This window comes from Camelus bactrianus, chromosome 1, assembly GCF_048773025.1.
Source record: "Camelus bactrianus isolate YW-2024 breed Bactrian camel chromosome 1, ASM4877302v1, whole genome shotgun sequence".
NCBI classification, from domain to species: domain Eukaryota; kingdom Metazoa; phylum Chordata; class Mammalia; order Artiodactyla; family Camelidae; genus Camelus; species Camelus bactrianus.
The window spans coordinates 9,663,534-9,685,594 of record NC_133539.1 but is presented as its reverse complement, the minus strand read 5'-3'; the positions used below and the strand labels follow the sequence as shown (position 1 = coordinate 9,685,594).

The window sequence follows — 22,061 nt, the reverse complement described above, 5'->3', positions numbered from 1 at the left end:
GTATTAGCCTACCCTTGGCAACAACACGTGGGTAAGGCCCAGCTCGTACAACAAATGCCCATGCTGCGCCCTCATTACGTCCGTGCAGGCATCGTTCTCAGCGGTTTATGAGCATCAGCTCACTCAAAGACATCACATCACTGGGAAGTAGGTGCCCTTCACATTCTTTTCGCGGGAGGCTGCCCAAGGTCAGGCAGCCAGCCAGGGATGGGGCACAACCCGATCTGCACGTAGCGGCCCACAGCCTTCGCCTTGCGCCCACTTCGCTAGGGAGGGGGCACCCGGCAGCTGCGCCCGCGGCCGCGCTAAGACGACGAGCTGTGGGCTGGGGGCGCGAGGGTTAGGCCGTCCCGGGTATCCCCCGCCAGCCCTGACTCCCCAGCGCGGGGGGCGTAGACCCAAGCGAGAACGTTCCGAAATCCTGGTGTGCAGTGGTAGGCGGAGAGAGCCCCCAGTCCGGCCGAGACCCCGCACCCAGCAGCTCGGCCGCCTAGAAATCCCCCACCGCCGCGGAATCGCGGGGTAGGGGTGCGCGCACAGACCAGACCGCACCGCAGCGCACGCGCACATGGGGGCGCACGCTCGCCCGCCGCCCAGGATGAAACGGAAGGCATGGAAAGTTCCAGCTGGTTCGAGAACCGTACGTAGCGCAGCGGCAGGGGCGGCGGCGGTGGGGTCGGAGGGGGCGTGTAGCTCCGGCTGGCCTCCCTCCCGCCCGAACCCACATTGCCTCCCACACGCAGTGGCTACCGGGTTGGGCAGAGCTTGGGGTCCCGGCGGGGGCGGCAGGGCTGTCGAGGGGGCGCGGCACTGCCGCCTTAAGGAGGGGGCGTGGCGTGGGGCGCGGGGGCGTGGCTAGCCGAGGGGGCGTGGCGGGCCGTCTGCGCAGCTGCCAGAGCCTTTAAGCCCGGGCTCGCGCGGCCGGAGCGTGCTTTCGCCGCTTGGGAGCCTTCCGGCGCAGTCCCCCGCCTGGTCCCCGCGGTCCCCGACCTCGTACGTCCCCGGAGCCGGCTCGGTTCGGAGCTGCGCGCTGTGCATTCGGGTATGCCCCGCTACGAGCTGGCTTTGATTCTGAAAGCCATGCAGCGGGTAAGTGACCTTCCCCTCAGAGCCCGCCTTCCCGCGCGGGCGCTCCCGAAGCCTCTAGGCCGCCGCCTCCCGCCCTCCCCGCGCGGCCGGGAGGGAGCCGGGGTCGCGGGCGGGCGGGCGGCGGGCGTCCGGGCTGAGGGGGCGCGCGTGGGGCCGGCTGGCCCGGCGAGGCCGCGTGCGCGCGGGAGGCGGGGGTGTGCCGGCGCGGGAGCGCGGCCGCGGGAGGGTGTGCCTCGCACGCGGCCGCCGGGCGGGCGGGCGGGCGGGCGGGGGACGGGGGGCGGGGCGGCCCGCGGGAGTCCAGTGGAAGGTCCGCGGGAGGACACGCGCCAGCGCCCGGCCCCGGCCCCGTCTCTGCCGTCGCGAAGCTGCCTCGTCGCCGGCCCCGCCGCCGCCGCCGCCGCCCGCTCCGGCCCCGCTCCGCCGCCCACCCGCCTCCGCCTCCGCCGCCCGCCTCCACTCTAGCGCCCGCCGGCCGCTCCGGAACCGTCCGCGCTCAATAAAACCTTCTTCCAAGCGTGTTTGTGCAGTTGTCTGGACCACCGCCGCGTATAACCGGCTCACGTTAAAAAAATCTTTGACTTCTCTTTTTCTGACTTCAGCGAAAATCCTGCTCCGAGTGCCCTTAGCCCAGTTTCATTCATCCAAGTTGTGGCCTTTTTTGCGCCTTCCGGAAGAAACTTTGCTCCCCCTGCTTTTGATTGCTCTTGAGGTAGGGGATTTCAGGTTTGGAGGGATGATAAGCGATCCTGCAGCCCTTTCACTTCAGGTAATGGTGTGGCCGAGGACAGGGACCCGCGGCCCGGAGGCAGCCCTTCGTTCTCTATTCTGGGTCAGGTACTCCTCAAGCCGTCGCCGAAATCCCCGTTCTTCCGTGAATTGGGTAACGTAGAGCGTGGTGTATGATTTTATTTTATTTTATTTTTTAACTCCTCTTGCAGGTATTAAAAACAAAAACAAAAAAACCTATGTTCGAACTTTGGATGCATGGCTTCCTACAGCGCCAGAGGCTTGGACACATTTTATACTTTGGGTCAATTCTGAAGAAGAGCTGTGTAGGAAGTTTGGTTGAACTTAAGCCTAGGGTCTCGGTTCAAGCGCTGTTGAGAAACTAACAATCACAGAACATTGGAAAATCCTTACTTTTTTGTACATTGTGTTGTGGGAGAGGACACCAGTGCCTCTTGATCAGGTTTGGGAGTCTGGTCTGGTATGCCACTGTGTCCTCAAGCTTGTTTCTCCTCTAATTTAGGAGAAGACTGCATTGTTTAGCCTCTTGAGTATTACCCCCAGCTTGGCCCTTCTTCTCTATGTTAGGACACTGCTTAGAGAGAATAGGAACAATGAAGAGAAGTAGTGCACGTTACTAAAAAGGAAACAGTTTAAATTACGTGGTAATTGTTTAAGCCCTCCCTTTAACTTACACTTTTTAGGAGATACCAGAATCTGGGAAATGCAGTTTTTGAAATTTCTTTTGTTTCACCTTGTTTTAGGGATGAAACAGGTATCATTGAAGAGTCAGTGTATCCATGAACCTTTGAAATGAAGACTCTGAACTCTTCTTTGTGTTTAGCATAGCTGCCAAGTACTGTACATTTGTTAACAAGGCTTTAAGTGTATTAGTTACATGTATTTCCACTATGTTTCTTGTTTTTGTTTTTTTATCCTGTTACAAGTAGGATTCACAAACTTTGGTGTGGAGCATATACTTTTTACTCGAATTAAGATAAGCCACAGAAATGCGGTTTGGTTAAAATAATAATTCAATTCATTTTCCTTGAAATCCTGGCAAGAGGGCAGGGGGAAAAAAGAAACCTTTACAGATAATCAAGGTGAAATCCTCCCTGGAGGCAGAGGCCTCCATGGCTGCAGATAGAACATTGTAACAACGATGAAGTTGTGTTGAAGAGCCCCTTGACCTAAATAAAGTAAGACTAAACAACAAATAAACTTTTTTTTTTAATTTATTGTTGACAAAACTTGTTTTTGAGTAGGTTGTCAATGTGTAACAATCACAAAGACTTGGTTTTGAATAGTTTTGGTTGCTTTCAATTTAGGAAAATTGGATTCTAAAGTAAGATCAATACTTTAGGGAAAATGAATGAAAAATGCCACCATGAGCTTTGGCAGGCGCTAGGGAAGCCTCTCCCTTCTAATATGCGGCGGTTTGTAGCTCTGCTGCAGGTTGCCTATTGTACATAACTCCTCAATTTCAAATCGCATATTTTTTATATTTTTAGATTCTAAAATGTGTTACCTCTTAAAGTTTACCCCTTTAAGGGCTTATTGTCCTTTTCCTCCTCTCCCAAATCATTTATGTATCTTGGAATTGAGGAAATGCACTATGTTAGACAGCTTTAGAACAGACATTGAGAAATTGAGAGATGGTAGTTTTTGCAGCCTTTTCTTGGATTTCCGGAAAGGTTTTCCTGTCTTTTTTTCCTGTGATACTCTATAAGCCTGAAGAGCATTTCTAGTCTCTTTAAAGTGTATTATTTCCCCTTCCCTACTGTTTTATTTTATTTGACTCCAAGCTTGATTCTTTAACATTGAGCATACAAGAGTATTAAAGTTTAAGATGCAGATGCTGTTTTGAGGCTCTCACAGCGTTTCGTGTTGGAGACCCACTGTGTTGTACCAGCGTCTCGTGTGGGAGTCCCTACTGAAAGACTTCAGGGTATAGTATGTAGAATGAGTCCTTATTGAACTATACAGTTGTGTGTTAGTCACTGAGAAGTTCCAGTGCTATTTCTTTCTCGGTTTACAACTGGGAGTCAGTTATAATGGGTATCTGCTTTTGTTGCACTTTCAAGTTTGTGCTCTTATGAGTGTAGATATCAGTCCTCCCAAAAAGAAATTTATTTGCAGGTACCATTTAGCTTGACTTTTATTGTAATGTGTATATATACAGTTGTCTTATTTTGGTATTCCCCCTTCTTGTAATTTAGCATGAAAAGTAGGTAAAAATGAGGTTAAATTCTGAAAATTGATTCAATGAAGTAGTGGATGTTGCAAAATTAGGCCTTTAAAGGTGATGACTAAAGCCATTTGAAAAGGTGGTTGCTTAGACCAGTCTTAGACCATTTATAGAAGAGTTTCCAGATTAAAAAGATTTTGGAAGTCTTGTGCCTGTATCAGAAGAGTTTTATTCACTCTGGCAAACACAGTATTCAATGCTGTAGTATGGAAGGACATAGGCTACAGAGGAGAGACCACAAGCTGCAGGTTCCAGGCGGCGTCAATTCAGCGTTGGTAGACCTTTCCTAACAGCTGAAAACTAAGCCAGTTGCCTGTGAGATGGCGAGTTTTCTCTCCACTTCTTGACCTCGTGCAGTGAGAATGTTCTGGTAGATAGAGGAAGGGTCATGCATTTGAGGGGTGGGATCTGACACTGATTACTGAGGTTCCTTCTCTCCAGAGTCTGAGAAATGGCTTATAGTCCATTGATTTCACTCTGAAGTTAGATTTGAAAGATTGATATTTAGTTTATCAAGGTAGAAGATAGAACTGAATTGCCAATTTATGAATTTTAAAGCCACATACTGTGTTGAGAAGCCTAGAAAAAGCTGTGTAAACGTTGTAGAAAATTTTTACGTTTGGGATGGGATCAGGAAGAGGAATTTTGAGGATAAAAAAAGATTTATGCAGAACATTTATATTCTTTGGTTACTCACTTTAGGAGCACTTTAATTATCATGTCTTATGTTTGCCCAGAGGATGATCACAGTTGGCATATTTAGAGTTGTGAAAGCCCTGGGAAGATATTTTTTTCCTGAAATCTTCTCATTGTTACTCAGGAATTTTTACATGAAGAATTAAAGGTTAATGATGTAAATAATAGTTTCATTCTAAGTGAATGCAGGTGTATAAAATAAAATACCATTTATATATCTTGTATATATTTTTGTAATAGAAATAAAAGTAGATAGCTACTTCGCACATCTTAAATTCTTTCTCATTAAAACAGATCTCACAAGTTATTTTATGTTCAGTATCTCTAATTATTAATTTCACTGAAAATCATATTTTTAATTCTAATTCATTGAAATAGTTTTTTGTAAGTAAAGAGTTTTACGATGTACTGAGCATAATTTATGAGTTGGGTTTTATACGTTTAGAAATAGAAGTGTAGTTCTAGTTCCTAAAAACGTACAAAGCAGTAGGTTTTCTGATTATGCAGTGAAGAGTCTTTTCTATTTCTTCTCAGTGAAGCCATTTTGTTTAGATAAACTGGCAATAGTTGTGTATTCTAGAGTTGTATCCAAGTTTACAATCTTGTGGAAGAAATACCAAAAAAAGTTTTCATTTTAGATACTCTTCGGAGGCATAGAGCGCTAATGAACTCAGGTATGGGACTGGCCACCCTTAGGTGATGTAGCTTGGCTTGCTTGGCAACATTCGATAACTAGGAACCAGTGATATTTCTGTTCAGGTGGTGGCAGACAAAAGTTCAAATGGAGACGTCTTTGTTCTAGCTGTCAGCTGGCTAAGTTAGTCTTTTTTTCCCTTCTCGTGGGCCCTCCCTTAACAGCTTAGCTTGTATCTTTAGTAGTCACCCTTTGTGTTTTGTCTGCTTGAAATCAGGCAACTTAAAATAGTTATCCTGAAATGAAAGACTTGAGCCTTGTTGTACTTTCACTTGGTACTAAAGTTTTCTTGGGTTACAGCTTATTGCCGCAGCAAGTGGTTGAAGAAGGAGTCCTGTTCCTGCCCCTGAGCTACAGCTAAGGTACCAGGAGTGGCTTGGGGGTAAGGAGTCCTTCCTTACCAGACATGGTTTGTATGTATGAAGACTGCTTGTCAGAAGTTTGACATTCTGCACTAAATATTTTTTCCTGTTAATCGTAACTCACACATTCAAAACAGTGTTTATTGGTTTTTAAAATCTAGATGTTTCATATGCAGATTGATATTGAATCTTCTCACCTTTAGATTATAAAATAATTTAAAAGAAAACTAAGAGTTTGAAAGCAATTAGGGAATTCTAAAGTAATGTTTTTCATCTAGTACCTTCATTGTATTTATAGTACAGGTAGAATTTCTGTTCAAAATACGGTATACATCTTTTTAGTGGAAAGCAATTCTTTTACTTATTATTATTTTACTGAAGTACAGTCAATTACAATGTGTCAATCTCTGGTGTACAGCACAATGTCACAGTCATGCATATACATACATATATTTGTTTTCATATTTTTTAGTGGAAGGCAATTCTAAACCAACAGGGATTGTTATCAACACATGTAATTAATCTCTTAGGGGAATCACATTTAAGGAATTAGTTAGATTTAAGGAAATCATTCAACTTTAACGAATGTGGTATGTTGTCAATTTAGCTAAAAAAAAAAATACCCTTAGAAATTTGGAAAAAGACAGTTAATTCAGTCCTATTTCCTTGTTGTTACTTTAACTTGGACAGGTTGGCAAACTATATGGTCCATAGGCCAGATCCAACCTGTCACCTGCATTTGTATGGCCTGTGAACTTAAGGATTTTACACTTCTAGTCAGGAAAAAAAATTAAAAGAAGAGTAATATTTTATGATATGATAATTATATGCAATTCAGATATCAGAGTCCATAAATATAGATGTGTCAGAACATAACCCTGTTCATTTATTTGTATTTACTATCTGGTCCTTTACAGAGGAAATTTGCTGACCCCTGATTTAGTATATAGAGACACATGGTTTCTCAGGTTCAGTATTTCTCTTAGCTTCTTATGCTGCTGTTTTCTGAGATTGCTGCTTTGATTCCTTCTTTCACTCTTCTTTATGTAGTACCTATGCCTTTGACCTTCATATAGTTTGACCTTCACGTGATTTGCCTTTTTTTGGTAATAAGCCAAGAACTCTGGCACTTTGTACTCGCCTGTGCTGCCGGTAGCTTCCGGGATGTTCCCTTGGCACTGCAAACTTAGTGCGGTTCAAACTGAATGAGTGGCCTACTCCAAAACTTCATCTAACTTACTTCTGTTTATGGCTTCTCTGTTTTCTGGTACCTGGGGCTGAACAAATCCAGCTCTTTTATTGCTGCCCTCTCAATACCGTATAGTCTCTTCTCTGCCCTAGTTGAACCACTCATGTTTCTTGGATTCTTGCAGTTTCTTAGCTGGTCTCTCTAACATACTACTGAGGGGGAGGATAATTAATGTCTGTAAATATACTTTTTAGGGTGCAAAAATATAAGTTCTTGATTTATTGAATTGGGATGTGTTTTTAGTAAGGAAGTAATACAAAGCATTGTATAGCGACCATTTCTGATTATTTCATTACTTTCTCCTATCACTTGATTGTGTCAACATCATTGCCAAATTACAGCACATTCAGAAATAATGCTCTTTTTCAAAGATAATTCAGATCAAAGTATGGCATCCAAGGCCACCTGTAATATGATGCCAACCTTTTTTTTTTTTTTATTAAACCCTATCTATTTCATTCTCCATTTCATATAGTACTGAGTAAAGAAAGCTGCTGCAGATCCCTGTAAATACCATTCCCTTTTATTTGCTGCCTGTGTCACACTGCTTTTCTTGGAATGCTTTCCAGTGTTACCCCATCATCTCCATGATAATGTGCCTCAAGTTCATGTTTTAACTATTTAGTACATGAAACAAATATTGAGGACTTGCACTGTTAGGAGCATCATCTTTCCTTTGGACTTGCATGGTGTGTTTCTGTGTCTGATCACAGGGACCACTTTCTATTTTATATTACAGTTAATCAGTGAATGTTCCGTATCTCCTTTTGCAAGGTTACATATTCTTGAGGGTCAGGTCTTTCATTTCTGTCCTCTGTTCTGCTTTGCACATAGGTCAATGCTCACTTACCTGCCTTACGGGGGTCACTATTCTTATCTCTCTCAGACAGTTCTCAGATACGAGGTAGCCTGCTGGTCTCTTGTGTTAGTAAGTTGCTTTCAAGTCAGTGCCCTTTGGGGGAGTTGTGTGCTTACCAGAAGTTATGTTGGTTTCCAAGACTATTTCATGGCAGGTCATTTCGCTTTTATAATAACTTAAATATCATGTAAACTGAAGAAATGAGTGCAAACTTTTTTTTTCCCCTGAAAACTGAGTTGGATTCTCTGGAAAACCTTGATAAAGGTGAGTCACTAAAATAATGGCTGTAGAATTAGATATGGCTGCAATAACTAAAAGTTTTGGAGGAAGAATAACAACAGTAGTCCAGGATGATTCTACATGTAAACTGCTTTACAAGGATTTCTTAAAGCTTTCCACTCTAATGAAGCTGGAATGGAGATTGTAGATGATGCATTTTTAGATATGGTTTAGATCAAGCAGAAGGAACGTCAGTCAGCAAGGAGCGCCACATCATCGACCCCATTCTCCAAGTGCTTGACCCAATGTTATGATTGGCAGATGAATATACATTTATGTGTTTAACTTAAATAAAATGTTTAAGGTATGTATGTATGATTTTCTTGATTTCTTACTTTAGCTTTAATCCCTTTTTACTTATTACTTTTGGATATGATTGTTTTGGCTACACAGGCTTCTGCTTCAGTACATGCTCTGATTTTTGTTTTTTTAATGAATAGAAGAACATAAGATCTGAAATGAAGATACTGGCTGTGTTACGTTGGAATAAACAAAGAACTGGCACTGGGAGAGTAGAAAGAGCTTTAGAGACAGTGAACCTGGTTTTGGTTCCTGGCACCTACCTCCTAGGAATCTTAACACTTCTGGATCCTCATTTCTTTATCTGTAAAATGGGAGCAATTCCTCAGTTGGGGAGTGTTTGAAGATAAAATGGTAACATGATCTTGGAAGTAGTAGGTGTTCAGTATGTCATTAAAGTAGCTTTGTGATCTCAGGCAAGTTATCAAACTTTTTGGTCCAGTTTTCCATTATTCCCACTTTATTGATGAAGAGACTCCAAAAGAAATTTACTACATGTAAGTTGCCAGAATCCAAGACTGAGTCAAACCTGGAATACAGTGCTTGCTTAAAAATTTTTGAATCAGTGGACAGGAGGCATACTGCATAATAACTTGCACAGTAATGAACAAGGTCGAGGTTTTGCAACTGTGAGATGTAGAATGTATTTGTGAGGGATCCCATGAACTCACCTCTTAGAACAGATTCTCTGTTAGACAGAAAAGTAGTGTTTATTCAGCAGCTACCAGCCTTTGCCAGGCTGTGTGCACTGGGATTCCTCATCAGGAACTAAACTCTTTGCATCTGGGCTTTGTGTTCATTTCCTATCTGACCCTGTGTAAGTAGTACTTAGTTAAGACTTAGTGTATTATTTAAGTGAGATGATTGGGAAAAGTGAAGAATGGGAAGACTCTAAAAAGAATTACTTTTGATAGGCTGTATCAAGGTGATTTGAGGCAAGTAGGGGGAAAACTTAGTATTTTAATCTATTCAGTAAATGATTGCTAACTGCCAAACTGCTGAAGCTTTAGGGATGACCCCTTCTCGATAGAATCAACACATGGAGCAGATGGATTATAGCCCATCGATTTCTGCTGCTACAGGGTATTTTCAGTTAGTATTTTACTTTTCATTTTTTGATGCAGCAATGTATTGAAACATTATATCTTTCTTTTAATTGATTTTAAGATTCTTTCCATTCCTAGAATTAAAATAAAATAGTATTATTTTGCATTATAGCAAATGTTGGCTGGAATGTATATATGTCATTAACATGCTTGATTGTTTTTTTAGTAATTGTTTTATAAGCCAGGGGTACTTGTGACCAAGTCCAAAGTAAGACCATTTAAAAGAGACATTTTTTTTCATGTGTATGTAACTGTTAGTCTTTTAAACCAACTTTGTTTCAGACTTAATTTGTGACTTTTTTGGTACCTGATTATTTTACTCTGAAGCTCCATAATGAGATACTGGGTGGTATAGGGTATTGGGCACTGTATGAAGCAGAGTTGAGAAAAGTGTGTGTGACTGTATAATGAAGAAACAAGAATGTGACCAAGAAGAATAGTAATGGTGGTAACTTTTTAAATCATTTTCATTGTGTTTGGAGATGGCAGTGTGAAGTATGATTGTATTCATAGGTTAATACAAGCTGTTTAATAAAGTTGTCTAAGGAATAGACAGGTTGTATGTTGAATTCTTATACTATGGGTAAGTATGAATCAGCCTTAGATAACTGTGTCATTGTTTGGAGTATTGTAATTCAAGATTGGAAGGGGTTGAGTGGGCCTGTGGCAAAATGGAAGAGCTGCTGAGGGTGCCTGTGTGTGCTGGTGGTACTGGTGCTTGCTGCTACAGTCCAATTGCCATGGGGAGTGTGGGCCTGGTTTTTGCCAGCTTGTCCTTTTCTTATTCTGTTCCTAGCCAGAAATCCAGATTTTACAAGAAGTCTAATTTTTAAGATGTTGGTAACTAAAAATATTTAAGCAGCATGGACCTAATGAAATGTATCTGTTGGTCAGATATGGCTATCATCTTGTAATTTCTCATTTAGATGCAGGGCTTTTGAGGTTCTTTAAAGACATGCTTAGTTACCTTTAGACCCCTCCTTTAGCATTTTAGGTTTCAAAAATTGCTGCTTACACATTGACAAAACCCACCTTGTTAATTGGCCATTGATTTACAATATGACTGGTAATTACTTAGTAAATTGTAAACATGTTTAATTCTTAAAAGTGGTATCAATTTCTAGCTTTGGACTAGTGGACTATGTATGCCCATTTAGGCTAAAGTACACGTGTAGATTTCAGAGAGTTGCACAAAGACTGAAGCATGACTTGGTGTAAGCTGTCGGAAATTGGTCTTCATAGTCCACTTTGCGTGTCTGGGTGATTGCTCACTTTAAGCAGGCATTAGTGTAGCTTGGTTTATACCCATTGTACTGAAGTCTTAGAGGTATGAAATACTGCTTCCTGGAAAAGACTACTTTTATCTAGAAAATGACATTTTTGCTCAGGGTATGTCTATGAAGTTCACATGAGCTTATATGACCTATAATCCTTGGAATATAATATTACTATGAAAAAAACTAGTTGCTCTTCTAGTCAGAGTATGGAGTAAGAGGATGATACAATATTTTTATTTTTGGCCAGGCTTCATGTTTCCATAGAATGGAAGCCAAGTTATTACCTTGACTGACTTTCCCTTTTTGTCTTTGTTACTTCCCCACTCCCACTCCAGATCTAACAGCAAATTGGAAATAAACTCAGGTCCAGTTTGTTCTTCCCTAGCTTTCAAGTCCAGGGTACAGTTGATCTGGTTTGGTACACTACCATCCTCCCCCAACTCCCCACCCATCATTTTTGCTATAATTACAGTGCCCTAGTTAAGGGAGTCCTACCCACTTTGGGAATACTTCAGTAGAGGTTGGTGTTGATGAGAGTTTAAAAATGGGATTGCAAGTGAAAGCAGGGACTTACTAACAAAACCTCAACCTGGAGTTCTCAGTGCTCATAGACTGGCATTTGCCTGCTTCTGCCCCAGCCTCAGGAATTCCTGGTTTTGTCTTTGTTTAGACTTCAGTGTTTAAAACGTCTTCTTGACACCTACCTTGGCTGTTAAAATGTTTTAATTTTGTCAGGTGAAGAAACCCAGGTGCCACTATAACAGCCAGAGTGCTGTGGATGTAGTTCTGTATGAAAAGTACACTGCCTGGTGGTCAGGCCTTAGCTCAGTTTGGATTTCAGGTGCTGGGAGGGTCCTTGTGTGGAACCAGTAGGCAGTATTTGCTTCTGTTGGAAGGATGGTGGACCAGAGTCCCAGATACCTGCTTTGTTTTCAGTTTGTGTTCAGATATCTTATGTGCAAATTATGAATATAAGACATTGTTCAGTACTGGTTTTGATTAGGATTTAAGGTGAGTTTCTGCTGCTGAATGAAAAGCTGAATTTGAGGGTAAGATCTTTGCTAGGCATATGTTACAGAGAAGTTATACTTGTGTCCTTTTTAAAAATCTTTTCAACTGTTATTAAGCAAACTTATGATCCAGTTATAGGTTGTCTTGATTGTCATCCTTTTGCTGCTGGTGTACTACTTGCCTTCTGTTTTGTTAGCAGTTATATGAGAAAGCAGTTATGTGAAGTATAGTATCTTGAAAACCTTAGACACCAGATTTCCATCAGGGATGGTCTTTAGTCCAACAGACTCTAGCAGTGCTGTTGGTCTCAGGAATGCCATTCTTTATATGGCCTGAGGGCCAGGAGTTTGTGCAAATTCAGTGTAAGATTAAAGTGAAAAATCCCTCCTAATGTCATTTCCTTAATTAAATGTTTTATCTGATTAGGATGAAATAATTGGAAGCCACTTGTAATTTCAAGATCTTCCACTTTCTGACATGCAAGGAAAGTAGTTCTGATCTTACTTCTCTGGATTTTCATACCAGTCTACTTGTTCTCTCTTGGAAATGCAAGAGAACAATCCAGCTGCATTTGGAATCTACAGCACCATGCCTCAGTTTTATGTTCACTTCTTAGGTTCAATTCAGGACATAATTTCTACCAGTCCTTCAAAATTTTATTAAGTTATCCTGTTTATGGTCTTATTTTTCACTTCTTGAAAATCTTATACTCCCCAACCTTAAGGAAAATTAGACAGTTTTAAAATTTTCTAAAAAATATCTGCCTGAGGAAACATCCCAATTTCAGAATCTTCTAATTTATGACTTGGCCTCTTGGGAGAATTAGAATCTGGTCTACCAGGAAGACTCTTGTGTTTACATTTTCTGGCCTCAGTCACATGGGAAAATGAAAAACTTTTTTGGCATCTGTTCTTCTAGGAACAGTTTTTCTAGGAACATAAAATTGAAACCAAGTAGGATGAGAACAGAAAACATGAAGGTAAACCACCAAGTTGACCTGGTTAGATATTCTACCTCTATAAATCTTACGGTTTGTAATACCTAATTTTTAGTGGCTGGTTTAATAAGCAGGGTGTGTGTGTGTGTATTTTTTCCTTCCTTGAACATGCAGCCATCTGAAGTGTAGATAGTGTGATCTCCACTTTACATATGAAAAAACTGAAGCAGAAAGGTACCTGGGACCACACGGTTCAGCAAGTGGCCAAGTCTAAAGGCAGTCTCAAACTGATCACTGCATCTGTGAAAAAGAGTGCACAGAATACTGGTAGTGGAGCTAATGATCCCTTTAGACTGAAGGAAGTATTTCACATCTATTTTGAGTGCCTACTAGGTACCAGCACTACCATGTGTTTGGGGAATACAGTGGTAAACTAGGACAGTTCCAGCTTTTGTGGGGCTTACATTCGAGTAAGGGAGACACACTGGCAATGCTCTGAAGAGAAAAACAGCAGGATAAGGGGACAAAACTGCAAATTCTGTTTTCGTTATAGTGTTCAGGCAAGGCTGAGACTTCAGTGAGGGACTGTGCCACGGCTGTTAACTGGGGGCAGAAGGGCAGGACCGGTGCAGATGTCTTGGAGCAGTTAAATTAACATACATTCAGTTCAGCAGGCTTTTGTTTTATAGGTCGTCTTCAAGTCTTGCCTGAAAGAATTGGCAGTATATGACAGTTGTTTAATGCCTCCTTTTTTCCTACAGGACTTTTATTTAATAATCTTACTTTGATGATGATGATTTGAAGTATGCGTTTTTCCCATTTTGTAGAAGTGAGAATTAGACATGGACTTGAGCATACATAAAACTGACTAGTTTAGTGAATCTCTGTATTGTACCCATCACCCAGCTTCAACAGTTAATGAACATTTACCACTCTTCCTTTATCTCCACCACCTTTCTCATTCATTCGTTCATTTATTTATGCTGGAGTATTTTATATTAACTTTAACTTAAAATTTTAAACCTTAAGAAGAGTTATAAGAACTGTTCAGTTAACACCTGTATACTTTTCACCTAGATTACTAATTGTTTGAATTTATTTGTGCCCCCCCCCCCCCCTTTTGGTTCTTTTTAAAAAATCTGTACCATTTGGGAGTTGCAGGCATGGTTGATGTGCCTTTCTTAGGAATAAAGGCTTTGTTCCTAACTACAGCATGCATAACCATTACACGCATTTGACATCAATACAGTATAATTATGGAATGTTCAACTTGTGTTCAAATTTACCTTTGTTATTCCAGTGATATTCTTTAGTTCTTTAATCCAGTATTCAATCAAGGATCCTGCATTTAGTTGTTTAGTCTCCTTGATCTAGAGCAGTTTTCAAGCCATTGTCATTAACGACAGTGGCACTTTGAAGTGTTCAGTCCTGCTGCTTTGCAGCATCCCTCAATTTGGATTTGTCTGGTTGCTTTCTCATGATTAAAGATAGGTTAAACATTGTTGGCCGGAATGTTATAAATAAGGATGTCAGTATCCCATGTCAGGAGGCATGTTGATTTGTCCCACTGTTGGGAATGTCAGGTAGTCATTTGGTTTAGGTGATATCCACCAGATTGCTCCATTATAAATGTACCTTTTTTCCTTTAGTAATTATTAAGTGATTTATGGAGTGACAAACTTGAGACCGAATATTTTCTCCAGCAGTCTTCCACTGGTTTTGGCATCTGTTGATATTTCTGAATCAGTAATTGCTGAAGTACTTTAAAGCAAATGCAAATATAAAAATTCACCTGTAAATATTTAGTATGTACCTAAAAGGTAAGGGCTTTAAAAACAACCACAATGCCTTTATGACACCTAACTCTAACTGTAATTCCTGAACATCTAATATCCATGTTCAAGTGCCTTGAATTGTCTCACATGTTTCTCTGCATTTGGTTTGCTTGAATCTGAATGCAGATCAGGTTCACAGGTTATAATCACTTGATGACCTCTTAAGTCTTACTCTATAATAGCTTTTCTACCCTTCCTCCCTTTGAATTTGGTTGATCACTTTCTGATGTTTTATGTGTGGTTCTGTTGCGGGTATTTTCTGTGAACTGGCAGGTAGACATTTGATTAAATTCAGGTTGTATTTTGTTTTACAAGTGTTCCTGGGTGTAGCATCACATGAGGAGACACATATGTCTGCCTTCTAGAGATAAGAGTAAGTCTTGGTGGGTGCAAATATTGTCAGCCTCATCCATCCATTCTAAAGTTCCCCCATCAACCTTTCACCTAAGAGTTCTAGCATCCACTATATCATTGCCTGGGGATGTTATTTCTTTTTGTAGGGATTACAAATGGTGATTTTCTAATTGCATCATTCCTTCTGTATTGATGAGCTAGATTTTTTTCTGACTTACATTTATTTCTACTTTTTAATGTATCTCTTCCTAGGGAGTGTTGTAAACGATAACATTTTTCATCTTTACTTCACAGACGATGTTTCTGGACTCTCTTAGTAACTCTGATATGTCCTCAACTTTCTTATCTGTAAATTGAGGATGATTATCATGCCTACCTTTTGGATTTTTGTGAGGATTAAATGAGCTGGTACATGTAGTGTAAAAATGGTACCTGGCACTCGTGTTGGTAAGTGCTAGTTATTAATATAATGTTTTCAGTTTTGTGGAAACATTTAACTCTTCAAGTGTAGTAGAGGGACAGAGATGAGAGAGGGTCTTCCTGTGTTGACATCAGCAGGAGTCTTGGACTTGTTTAGAGTGAACCGAAGGGTAGTGCTGCTTGCCCAAAACAGCCTTTCCTTTTCTGTCTGCATGGGAACAGCCATAGTACAAGAAGCACTTGTGTATGGACCGTCTGTGTGTAACACTGCACATTGTGAACTGGATGTTCACAATTGTAGAGGTAAAATCTGGAGCACATTCTGGAATGGAATTAGTACAGTGAAGGGAAGTAGTTTGGTAGGTAGGATGAAGTGACTCCAGACACAGGTTTTTACTGTGTTGTGACCGATTGAGATTTTTATCTGAATAAAGGGCAGCATTCTTGCCTAGTCTGATTTGCCTTTTGCTATTCTGCACACTCTCAATTAGAGCTGATGGGGACTCCTAATCACTGTGGCAGGGGAGGAAATGCTCTACTCCTTCTTGGCCTTTTCATCTGCCATCTCTTATTGCTTAAAAAACCCTGACTTTTTTATTGATGATTATATAGGATATTGGAAATTTAACACTCTTAATCAGGTACTTAGTCATTAATATTCATTCGTTTAACAAACACTTGAGCTTCTGAAATGTTCAAGACAGGGTTCTAGACACAGACCACATCAGTGAATAACACAGACAAGAGTCTTTGCCCTCATGGAGTTTACATTCTGGTAGTGAGGGGACAGTAAACATGAGGGAGTTTTGTAGTATGTTACAAGCTGTTGTGTGGTATGGAAAAAAGTAAAACAGGATATGGAAGGATTGAGATGGCTAGGAAAATTACTTTTGAGCAAAGATAGCAATGAGAGGAGAGCAAGTCTTGGGAAAGTCTGGGGGTGCAGGGTGTACCCTGCCTAGGGAGTGGCAGTGTCAAGGCCCAGAGGCGTGTTTGGTATGTTGTGTGTTGTGAGTGAAGAGGTGATTGCTTACTGTGTTATTGCCCTGTAGTGCGCCAAGGGCCAGAGCTAGGAAACAAGTTGATAGGCTGGGGCAGTTAACTGGACAAGATGGAATGGTGATTTGGACCAGGGTGCTAGCAGTTGAGATGTTAAGGGGTCTGATTCTGGATCTGTTTTTGAGGTAAAGCCAACAGACTTTGCTAATGAATTGATTCTGTGTGGGTTGAGAGAAAAAGTGAACAAGCCTTCAAGGATGACTGATCATTTTTGGCCTGAGCAATAGTGAGGATGGAGTTGCCATTCTCTGAGACGACAAAGATTGAGAGTAGAACAGCTTTAAGGGGGATGAGCCAAATTACTCATACTCTCAAAGAAAAGGATAGGTGGTTACAAACACTTGATTCAGTAAGAACAGTGGTCTATGGATTTTACTATAATTCGTATCTGTACATCATACAGCCGATTCTTTTAGCTAATGTCTTAAAAAGATGTGAGAGTTAGCAGATGAAGGAAGATTGACTAAGATTCATATAGCCCATGGTAACAAGGTCAGGTGTAGAACAGACTTTGAGACTTTTTTTTTTTAATCTCTGGGAGGGCTAATTCACACTGATAAAGAGAATGAAGGCAAAAGGCTTGGACTTGGATGGTGAGAAGCTGGCTAAGCCCTGAATTTTCTGCTCTATGTGTTTTCACTTACTTAAGAAGCCTGTGCCTGGGACTTTTCTTTTAAATCTCTTCATATTCTTCTTAAATATATTCTTCACATATAATCATATGTAAATACTTCAGTTGGATTTTATCCTATGCACATGCACTGTTTGCAGTCTGTTTTGTTAAAATTTGTTATATATACATCTCAGGTGTTTTCTCTGCAAGCACAGACATTTGAAACATGGATGATGTTGCATGGTCCTTTATTAGTTAGTATTGTTTATGTTTCTATCAATAAACTTCCTTTTCATGGAAGGTAGTATTGCCTAGCAATTAAGGAGAGAAGCTATTTAGAAATAGATGGGAGTACAAATCCTGATATAATGCAAATAACTGTGTCCAGGACCTTATACTACCTCCTTGGTTTCACTTTTCTCATCTGTAAAATGATCATAATAACTGTACTTACTCCATAATTGTTGTGAAGATTAAATTAATGCACTCTACACTCTAGGGACAGTACCTACAGGATGTTAGGATCTGGTTACTGTCAGGTTTTTATTTTTTAATCTCCATTATCTGTAACTCACTTATCTTTGATAATCAGTCTTTTGGAAGCAAATAAAGTTCAAGAAGCTGAGCCTCTTAAATTCTTCTCGTTAAAAGTTAACACAAATGTTTAGTCATTGGGATTACAATATACGGTATCATAGGCATTACTGTTCTATTATTTCACATTTTCACCTCTCTCAAAAAAATAGATAATTGGAGTTTGCTCCACGCACATGTTTTGATACCCACATGAAGGTTGAAACCAGTGGGAGTTCCAAAGTTGCCCCCATAGCCAAAGGGTCTTCATTCTCTGAGACATCTTTAAAAAGTAAAAAATGAAACAAAGAAAACAAAAACACAACATTGTGAGCCACACTTCTACATTCATAGAAACAAATTAAAGTGAAGATATCTTGGGGAATATATATATACACACACACATATATATGTGTGTGTGTATATATATAAAATAAATCTGGTGGTTTATGAACTTTTCTAGGTGAATAAGATTTTATCTGGTTTGCTTACATGGGAAACTATCCCTCCCAACCACCTGCTGCAATGATTTGCTAAAAGTAGAACTGTTCTGGTTGGTAGGGTGATGCTGGAGTTATCCTGCCCACTCTGCCTTGACTCTCACCCCTGTGATGGTACATGGGGACTAGAAACCCTCAGAATATAGTTTGGATGCCGTTTGAGTTCAATTAAGGTTTCATACATTTCTTACGTACTTTTGAAAACTTGAATAGTCGAGGTTGGAGGTATAATAGAAATATTTTGCCAAAGAGATTTAAGGGCAAACTCCTTGAAATGTTTTAAGGATTGCTTTCTCATATGATTATATACAATGTTGTTTTCAGCCCGCTTGTAATTTAAAATTGGCTGGAATTCATATCAGTTGTATTAGAAACACTTTCAGGTGTCACTGATACACTGCTAGCATAACCAAGCTCTACATTTTTAAAGTGAGGTTTGAGGAAGGTCTTATATGAGTATGTATATACTACATACCAAGCACCATCAACCTATTCCATTAGTGGAATTTGCTTTACCGAATCTTGAATCAAGATGACAAAAGTAAAAATGAGTATGAAAAGTCTGTAAGTAGAATTTTCTGTGAACTTGGGGCTGGAGAAAGGGTTGTATTGTACTTGAAGTGATGTAAATTGAAGCTAATGGTTGATGAGGTGGTTGGGAGCCTGTTTAAAATATTTGTGAGAGAACTGCGTATTTAATACAGTATTTTTTTTAGTTCTTTTATCTATAAATAACATTTATGAGGATCCTAAAATGCCTGGTGTATAGTTGACAGTTTAATTTGAAAGAAGCCAGTACCTTGACTTCCGGTCTATCCAAGTTGTGGAAGGTAAAGTGACATTTACTGAGCACCTGCCTGTAGCAGTAGGCAATATTACATACTGTGTGTTGTTCCTTAATAAATCATTAAGAGCTAGGTGGTGGTTTCATATTACAAATGAGAGAATTGAGGCTCATAGAGATTGTTACTTGCCTAAGATTCTGAAGCTAACAAGTGACAGAGCTTGGATCCCAGCCCTTCAAGGCTTGTCTGCTTTCTTGATCACATCACCTACCCAAATAAGTTTTCGGAGGTGTCCGTATGTTCTGTAACCCTTAAATTGTTAGTTGGTAAAGGGAGTATTTTCCATTGGATCAGAAAATGAGCAAGACTTGGCAAGCCTACTATTGACAGTACTAAGCTCTGCCTGTTCAGCTTGTCCTTTTGAGTGTGTGGTCGTGTGGTCTCTAAGTCGACCCCAAAGCTAAAAACATTATGGTTTGGTCACTTTATGAGGGTCACTGTGTTCTACCCTTTGTTAGTCCACGTGCCTTCATAGAGTGAATTATGACTTGGAGCCCTGATGGCTTTAGGGATTGTTTTTCTTGTCCTTTTTTTTGAATTTTAATGGCAGATGACTTCTTTTTAGAGTGATGCTGGATGTTACAGATTGTCCCAGAGTAACTTCCTAGTTACTTCCCTAGATAATAGAAGAGAGATGTTAGATTTAGTGATTATAACTAATTATATTTTGATTATATTACCTGAAGGAGTTTAATAGCTGATTTAAATTTGGTCTTCTATTTTACTCTTTCTAGTTGTTCAAACACAGCCAATATTCATGTACACTTCTACAGTTTGGATTAATTCTACAGTTGTAATTTAATTCATCCAAGTACATGCAAATGGTACCAAAATTGTATTCTAATTTTGTGCAGAACTATCAACAAAACATTACTTTCTGAGAAGGAAGACCTTTCCTGTTGGGGGAGTCTCTCTGTTTCACCATCCTTGTGTTTGAAATTGGCTAAATTTATTACACTAGCCATCACAACCAGGGCACCATTTCTTTATACATTCTACAGGTATTATTCTCATTGTAGAAATAATTGTTTTCTTAAAAATACACTACTGTGGAACTGAGTCACATACTTATCATTACTATGCCTACTTTATTACTTGTCCCACATTTCTCACTCATTAACTTGAACCAGCTTAGTCCTAGAAATACAAAAACATAAATTAAAAAGCTTCATTTTTAGCTGAAGAAAAATTTTTCCCATGTATATTCTTCCTAAAAATAAACTGTGGATAATGTTCATTTTATTTTTGTTGTCAAAATGTTTACTTCTATAGAAAAATGAGGAAAAATATGCCAAACTTATATTGTATATTTTATTTGGAACCATTTTTAGGAATCACACAGTTTTTCTCCTTAAAGTTCAAAGCTGTGACAAATCTACTAATGACTAGAATGTGAAATTTGGCTGAATTGTGTTTTTATGTCTTTCTGCAAACTAATTTGACCTATTTTTGGTTTTGTTTTGTTTTTTTTTTTTCCTTTTCCAGTCTTTACCAGGTGCTGGTCTCTGGATATTTTTTGTTTAAATTGAAAAAAAATCTTAAATCTGCCCACAGACTGGTATGGTATCCAGTGAGACATGGGGATTGCCAGCAGTGGCTTTTGAAGGGTCTGAAGAGGCAGAAAGAGTTGAGAACTTGGCCTTGAGCTAGTTTTTGGCCACTCTCTGCTACCTTTCCTGTGGGCAGAACATCTTTTCTCTCAAGCTTGCCTGCTGTTTTAGAGAAGTTAGGGGTTAGACCACTCTGCGTGTTCATCCGGGAGCAGGATATGGCTTAGGTATCTGACTTGCATCGTATTTGACAATGAAGAGCAATGTTACTGATTTTGGCAGTGCCTCCTAGTGATTGGAGAAAGGAGGGCTGGTTTTGTTTCTGAGCACTTTGTTCTTTGAACAAATAAGCTGCTGCAGCAGCCGCTACAACACATATCCCACTTCACCTTCTCTCCACACAGAAACAAAAACACTCCATATTTGTCCCTTCTTGAGGACACACATAGTCAACTACTGCCAGTGGGAAGAGTGAAACCTGAAATGGTCCTTCAGACCATTGAGCTTGGCTTACACAGCTAGATCTGTGTAAATTGGAACAAAATGGCAAGAGTATGGCTTGGGTGCTGGATGGCAGAGAGCTCTGTTGAAGGCAGGGCTCACGTTAACTGCCAAGTACAGGTTTCTTTGTAGTTGAGGACCTGACTCTTATACTGAAAGATTAAAAACATCCTTTAAAATAATGTTTATTAATCATCTGATTAGATTTTATAAAAAATTTAGGCAATTCTTCCTAAATAATGTCCAAAGTATTTCTTTAATAACTTGAATGTTTTGGAGGGCAGGGAAAGTAGTCATAGACATATGACCAGCTTCAGTATTTGGCAAATAGGAAGTGATACAAATCCCAGCTTTCAGTGTATTTTATGCTTTTGTGTGCGGCAGTTTTACTCAAGCCAGTTATTACTGACACTGGCTTTTAAGAGAAAGGATTTTAGCTTTTTTAGTATAATTGTTGTAGCTCTTTACACTTGAAAAAGACATAAAGATGGGTTCGAGTCACTTCTACATGATAGCATTGTTACGTAGACCTAATAACCTCATTCGGTAGAGCATTTATCTTTAGGCATTACTTTTAGCTCTTTGCCAGTGAGATTAGTACTGTGGTCCATTTTGAACAGTTTTGAAAAGAGGTAACTTTTAGTATCATTTGTAGGACTTAAAAAGTTTGCTCCTAATTCTCAAAGGAAAATGTCTAGATTCATCAAAAAGCATCTGCTTTGCCAAGCATAGAAAACATTGCACTCTGAGGATGCCTTATAAAAGGAGAAATCGCTTTAGAAGTTACCATGTGGAAGGCATTAGGTTGAGTAACAAAGTGTTTTTCATATTGATCTTCCAGCTACAATTACAATTAACTTTGAAGATTCAGAATTTGTCTTCTTCCAGGAGAAAAACTGTCATATTCATAAACTCAGTTTTAGGTAAATTTAAATGTCTGTTTGTCACTGATTTTCTTAATCTAGGACTGAAACA

The 22,061-nt window shown here is 40.0% G+C and overlaps 2 protein-coding genes across 3 annotated transcripts in view; both read left to right on the top strand.

The window, feature by feature from the left end:
* Positions 1 to 906: 906 nt before the first annotated feature.
* Positions 907 to 22,061, top strand: part of MRPS6 (mitochondrial ribosomal protein S6) — a 63,664-nt gene continuing 42,509 nt past the window's right edge. Inside the window, exon 1 of the mRNA XM_074360118.1 lies at positions 907 to 1,089. Within this exon, the coding sequence (XP_074216219.1) occupies positions 1,045 to 1,089 (45 nt within the window). The 5' untranslated portion in view covers positions 907 to 1,044. The remainder of the gene's footprint in view (positions 1,090 to 22,061) is intronic.
* The window catches only part of SLC5A3 (solute carrier family 5 member 3), a 33,856-nt gene continuing 12,745 nt past the window's right edge, over positions 951 to 22,061 (top strand). The window contains exon 1 of one of the 2 annotated variants that reach the window (XM_074360084.1): positions 951 to 1,089. The gene's annotated coding sequence lies outside the window, so the exon portion shown is untranslated. Of the gene's footprint in view, positions 1,090 to 1,115; positions 22,010 to 22,061 lie in introns of those variants that run through there. The other variant, XM_074360092.1, reaches the window with a different exon arrangement.